We start from the raw sequence: 6,506 nt of genomic DNA, 5'->3' as shown, positions 1-6,506 counted from the left end.
AAGTGTGCATAGCCGAGTGTGCTCATAGTGCACACCTTTAATCTCAGCACTCTGGAGGCAGAAGCAGGTGAAGCTTCATGAGTTCAAGACCAGCCTGATCTACAGAGTAAAACATTTGAAGTGTTCAGAAAGAGCTGGCCAGCCAAAAAACATGGCTTATATCCTCTAGACTGTCAAAAAGAGTTGGCTAATAAGCTTTTTAAAAATTATTTTTATTTATTTGTTTGTGGGTTTTTTATTTGTTTGTTTTGTTTTGAGATAGGGCTTCTTTGTGTAGGCCTGGCTGTCCTAGATCTCACTCTGTAGATCAGGCAGGCTTTGAACTCACAGAGATCCACTTCCCCCAAGTGTGAGCATTAAAGGTCCTATGTGTCAGCTGTGTGTATCACCCGTATGCAGGAACCCATGAAGGCCAGAAGAGGGCTCCAGTTCTCCTGGTCCCAGATGGTTGGAGTCACCCAACGTGGGTGTCAGGAGCCAAATCCAAGTCCTCTGGACCAGTGAGAGCTCTTAGTCTCCAGCCCTGGCTTATACAGTGTGACACATCCATTCAGTAGAACACTGTGTATCCCAGGCCAGAGACAGAAGAGACCTTTCAGCTGGAAAGAACAATTGCCATGAGGCCAGATAACCTGAGTTCAATTCCTGGAATCTGCTTGATGGAAGGAGAGAATCAGCTTCCACAAGTTGTCCTCTGATCTCTGGCGTGTGCACCCACATACATATGCAATCACACTACAGAGATAAATAAGTGTTTTTTAAAGGGACACTATGCATCATTTTCACACACCTATCTCTTCTTACTTACCCCCACCCCAGAAAATGGAATTCTAGGGCTAGGAACATAACTCACTTTTCTAGTACATATCAGACCCTGGGGTTCATCTCCAGCATTTCAAAACAAAACAAAACGTTTCAAAAGGAGCTGTGTACATGTGTGTGCTTTTCCAAGGCCTACAAAACTCCAGAGGCATACACAAGAAACTGATAACCTGAGAGGGGAGGGGGAAGGGAAACTGTGGTTGGAATGTAATACGTAAGAGAAGAATAGAAAAACAAACTGATAACCCATGGTTGCTTCAGAGAAGGAAAGAAGGAAAAGTGGTGGAGTTGTTGATATAAATTCTACACCCGCACGAGTAACTACAACAAACACGGTAGAGTAAAAACACTCGACAAATGTCAAAACTGTTTTATGAAACAGTCTACACTGTGATCAGAAGTGACAGCAAAGACACCATAAAAGGTAATGCTAGCCAGGCGGTGGTGGTGCACGCCTTTAATCCCAGCACTTGGGAGGCAGAGGCAGGCGGATTTCTGAGATTGAGGCCAGCGTGGTCTACAGAGTGAGTTCCAGAACAGCCAGGGCTACACAGAGAAACCCTGTCTCGAAAAACCATAAAAAAAAGGTAATGTTGTTTCAGGGTCACTGACCCCAGCTTCTAGGCTAAAGGTCCCTCACTGCACACTCACACTTGTTAAATAGCGTCCACTCATCTCTTAATGTTGGCTTGCCTGCCTAGACTTCCTGGTATAGTCACTTCAGTGCTCTAAAGCTGTGGGTGACCTTGAAGACACAGAACAGCTAACAAAGATAGCTAGCCCATCTGAGGAAGCAAATCTCTCTCGCTCTCACGCCCTCACAGTCTGAAGAGTTGCTGTCATTCCTAAAATGTGAGATGTGAGAAGTTGAGAAAGACCCACACAACAGCCACGAACAACCACAGGCCAGAAGACTTCACGGAAGTGCCATGCATGTGGCTACCAGAAGGTTCTTTGGCTGAGTTCAGAGCCTGCTCACCACAGCCAGATAACACCTGCTGACCCAGCTCCCGTTTCCTGTCAGCTGAGTCACTCAGGATGTTGCCAGCAATCGTGGACAGAACAGGCCTTGGAAAGTGGTTCCTGCAGTGAGGAGATTCCCTATGTCACAGAACAAAGTGTCTCAGGGAGGGAACCTCAGACTGCTGAACTATGACAGACAGACAGACACCTGGCTTACTCTCTCTGACTTTATCCTCCTAGTGACAAGATGATCCCTGCAGTGCCTAAGACCACGAGGTCACTGAGGCAGGAAGCCTTGGTGCTCCCACAAGGCACTTGTCTTCTTCCATTCTGACTTTAATATGGAGAAAAGTCTTTCCCAGAGGCCCCCAGTGGATTTCTCCTCAGCTCCTGCCAGCTGGATTTGTGTTCTGTGTCCACACCTCAGATCCATCCCTGACGAGGGGTGAGGACTCTGCTTGACCAGCTCATAGTTCGTTCTTAGTGCCCAAGGAAGAGGGCACACTTCTCTCCCCTCCCCTCCTGTCCCTTCCCCCCTTCTCCTCCCCTACCCTTCCATTCCTTTCTCCCCTCCTCTTCTCTCCCTCTGTCTGACAGAGTTTTGCTATGCATCCTAGGCTGGTGTTGAACTCTTGATTGTCCTGTCCCGAGTGCTAGCATTACAGGTGTACACGGTCATGCCCAACTTGCCTATTTCCTGTTTATCTGAAATGCAGTTTTAACTGGATACTCTGTATGTATTTCCATCCTTGCTGTGTCGGGGATCAAACCCTAGGCCTTGTTCATGCTAGGCGAGTACCCCACAGCTGAGCTATACCCCCACCCTATATCCTATATTTTAATTGCTAAATGTGGCAACTCCACTGGGAGACATGCCCAGCCTTTCTGAGCCCACACCTGACAACCAGAGTTCTGCTGGCAACAAGGTTGTAGAGCCAAACAACAATCAATATGGTCAGCCTCTTTGTCCCACAACACTGCCTAAATCATCAGTCAAGAAAGCTCTGGTTGGGATGGCCGGATGGCCCAGTGGTCACATCGTTATGCACAGGACTGACACTCTGCCTTTGAGCCCCAGGACCCACAGGTGGAAGGAGGGAACAGGTTCCTTCAAGTTGTTGTCTGACTTCCACACATGTGTTATGACATATGCACATGCACTCAAATACACACATGTGCACACAGAGTGAGTGAGCAAATGCAAATTTGAAAAGGGAAAGCTCTGGCCTTCAGAGCCCAGACTTTTCATAAGTGTCAAGTGATGGGGGTTGGGGAGGGAATGGGGAGTGAGACTTAGAGACAGCTAGGTATTGAGAGATCCAGAGATCCCAAATCACAAACTCTGTAGCCCAGGCTAGCCTGGAATTCTGTATGTAAATAAGGTTGGCCTCAAGCTCTCAGCAGGCTCCTCTTACCTCAGTCTCCCAAGAGCTGGAATCCCACATTAGAACTGTGACATTTAGTCAAGATTACAGTTTTATATCACAGGATAAAACCCAAATTCTCAGGGCTAGCTGGTGACAACACACAGTGACAGCTTTTAACAATGTGCTGTGTGCAGGGCACAGTACACTGCAGCTGTCACTTGTGTGGTCTGAAGCTTTGAAAACCATCACTCACTGTCCTTTGGCTTCGGCACAGCTGTAGAGAGTGGGGTACAAACCACCTATGGAGACCCTGTGAACGGCTCTGTAGAAGACTTAAGTGAGTATTCTGGCCTCTTCCAAGCCCACTCAGGATAGATCAATGTGCCAAAGCAATGGTGGGGGAAGTGGGGATTTTCTGTGTGAGCTGGTGCTGTTTCAAGACTATTTTTATGCTTTTTTTCTACAGAGATAATTATATCTCTGGGTTCGGATTATAGACTGGGAATACTGAATACTCGGTACCACTCGTGGACAGGTGTGAACTCACAGCTCCTTTGCCCAGCCACTCTCTTTCCAGGGGTAGTGAGTGGTCCATACGGGTGTAGTCCTGCGAGGAACAGGGGGAAACCACTTGTTTATCAGTCCCCGTGAACTCTGGCCCACAGCCCAATCAGCACTGGGAATTCTGGCTGCCAGATGGAAAACCACGTGACAACTCTACTTTAAAAAAAGTGTCACCCTGGGGACAGAAAAACATCTAATGGTAAACACCTTTATTTTCTGAGACAAGTCCAATAGCCTGGGTCCATAGATAATCCCTTCCTTCCTTTCTTTCCTCTCTCTCTCTCTCTCTCTCTCTCTCTCTCTCTCTCTCTCTTCTCTCTCTTCCTTTCTTTTTTCTTTCTTTCTTTAATTTGCTCTTTATTTTTCTTTAATTCTTCTTTCCCTTTAAAAAGATTTATTTACTTTTTAAAGTACACTATAGCTGTCTTCAGACACAGAAGAGGGCATCAGATCCCATTACAGATGGTTCATTACATGAACCACCATGTGGTTGTTGGGAATTGAACTCAGGACCTCTGGAAGAACAGTCAGTGCTCTTAACCTCTGAGCCATCTCTCCAGCCCCAACTCCTTTCTATTTATGTATGAGAAATAACATCTGTCTTCTTTTTTTTTCCCTCAGAATTCACGTTTAATAGGTACTTAAAAAAAAAAAAAAAAAAAGAATCAACAGGTTGGTTTCTGTGACTGATATAAGATGGTCTGCCCAAAACACAGCTCAGACCATTACCAATAGTGGAAGAAAGGCTACCCACACCCAGCCCTGTAGAAAAGGCTTATCTGGAATCATCACATCATGTGTATAAACATGAGTAGTACAAGAGACTTTCTTCTGGCTGCTCAATGCTGCCTGGCAGAAAAATGGTCCAGTGCTCACTTCTGCTTAGAGAAATATTCTTTGCTCTTTTGGACATCAGGCTTGATGGTATCACTGCCAGGTTTCCAGCCAGCTGGACACACTTCGCCATGTTTGTCAGTGAACTGGAATGTTGGGGGCCAACTTTTAGCAGAAAGCGGCTATCAGCTTTGCAGCCATCTTGAGCCATATACCCTGACATGTGATTTGGATTACAATAGCCTACAACAGCTGAGCACACTCCGATAATCTTGGTTTAGATACCTTGAGATTAAAGGTGCGTGAGATTAAAGGTGTGTGACTTAAGAGTATGACTTAGAAGTATAGAGATCAGAGTTAGAGACAAGACCTAAGGGCATGATTAAAGGTGTAACTTAGAGGCGTGGCTTAGAAGTAAGACATATAAAAGGCAGAGACAGAACCAGACTGAGATCAGAGAATGAGACACATTAGGCATTAGGTAGCAGGCACTTGGGAGAGAACTCAGAAGAACTAGGTAGTAGGCATTAGGCACTTAGCACTTGGAACTTGGAGGCACTAGGGACTAGGAACTAGGGACTTGGAGAGAGGAAGAGAGACTGAAGAATAAACGGGATTGAATCACACCCTGTGTGGTCTCCATTCTTTGAGTCTGCCCTCACCCTTGCTCTTGCTGAACCCCGACCCTCGGACTGGAGCGGCAGCTTGGGCCGGGATACAGTGGCCACCCAAACGTGGGTTGGCCCAGGCCTCAACATTTTTGCCTGGGCCGCGACATATTTTGGCTGCCCCAACGCGGGGCTAGTGTGGACCCCAACACTGGAAGGCCTGGACTAGTCTCAGAACTTCATCCACAGAGCGGCCAACAGGAAGATCGTTTATTGTTATCTGGCGAAGGGTACCTTTACCATCAATAATAAAGAGGCCCCTGAAAGAGATACCTTCATCAGCCTTTAAGACTCCATAATCCTGAGCAATGGTGCACTTGGGATCTGATATCAAGGGCCTGTTCATGGGTCCCACTCCTCCTTGTTTCTTGGGTGTGTTAATCCATGCCAGATGACAGAAGTGAGAATCCACAGAAGCTCCAATCACTTGGCAGTTGTGTTTCTTAAATTCTTCTGCTCTATCACTGAAAGCAATGATCTCTGTGGGACACACAAAAGTAAAGTCAAGAGGGTAAAAGAAGAACACAACATATTTTCCTTTGTAATCACTTAGGCTGATATCTTTGAATTGTCCATCTGGCATAACAGCTGTGGCTTTGAAGTTGGGAGCAGGATGCCCAATTTTTGCATTTCCTGAGGACATCTATCAGCAGGGTGGAGCCACAGGTCTCAGGAATAGAACCAACCGTAAGAACGCAGGAAGAGGTCATCCCTAACATCTGTCTTCTAAGCTGGATTTACGATGGAGACTAAAGAAGAGCTGAGTGAGGAAAATGAGGTGGTCCATCCCTGCTGACCCAGTACGCAGAAAATAGAGGTATAAAGACCAGGGACTCAAGGCCATCCAGGGCTGCATGAGACTATTTCAGAACAAAACAAAAAGGAGGGTTTGGGCAACACAAACTGGACTCAGTGGGTTATTGCATGATATTTGATCACAATGTAAACCCTGAGATTGTGTTATTTACTGCAAAAGGCTGTTACTAGCTGTAGTGTGGTCAGCCTTTGAACACACCTTTAATTCCTCTGGCTGAGATACAGACACACCATTAATCCAAACAATGAAGATAAAGTTAGTTTGTAGAAGGAGGCACCCATGTTTGAAAGTGATGTCTAATTGAATGATAGACAAAGTGATGAATCAGAGAAAGATTTGACAGAATAGGATACACCCAACTCTCATGAGAACAGAGAAGGGAAACTACTTAAGAGAGTGCAGAGAAGAAAAAGAGATGGAGGCAGTTTTATTGGGACAGTTATAGAGATCCAGGTTGCAGAGAGAAAACAA

General features: G+C 46.0%; 1 protein-coding gene across 1 annotated transcript; it reads right to left on the bottom strand.

Annotated features, from left to right (window-relative positions):
• Nucleotides 1–4,588: 4,588 nt before the first annotated feature.
• On the bottom strand, nucleotides 4,589–5,861 carry LOC117717068 (peroxiredoxin-1-like). The gene is made up of 3 exons (XM_034514291.2): nucleotides 5,371–5,861; nucleotide 5,236; nucleotides 4,589–4,696 (listed from the first exon to the last, which is right to left on the bottom strand). The coding sequence occupies exons 1-3, from the start codon at nucleotides 5,859–5,861 to the stop codon at nucleotides 4,589–4,591; spliced, it is 600 nt and encodes a 199-aa protein (XP_034370182.1).
• Between the last annotated feature and the right edge of the window lie 645 nt (nucleotides 5,862–6,506).

The sequence above is a fragment of the Arvicanthis niloticus genome, chromosome 11 (genome assembly GCF_011762505.2).
Source record: "Arvicanthis niloticus isolate mArvNil1 chromosome 11, mArvNil1.pat.X, whole genome shotgun sequence".
Classification (NCBI taxonomy): domain Eukaryota; kingdom Metazoa; phylum Chordata; class Mammalia; order Rodentia; family Muridae; genus Arvicanthis; species Arvicanthis niloticus.
This window is presented reverse-complemented; position numbering and strand designations above follow the sequence as displayed.

What these genes read in the sequence shown, in the direction of transcription:
- LOC117717068 (XM_034514291.2), bottom strand. Translation starts at nt 5,861, where the DNA reads ATGTCCTCAGGAAATGCAAAAATTGGGCATCCTGCTCCCAACTTCAAA.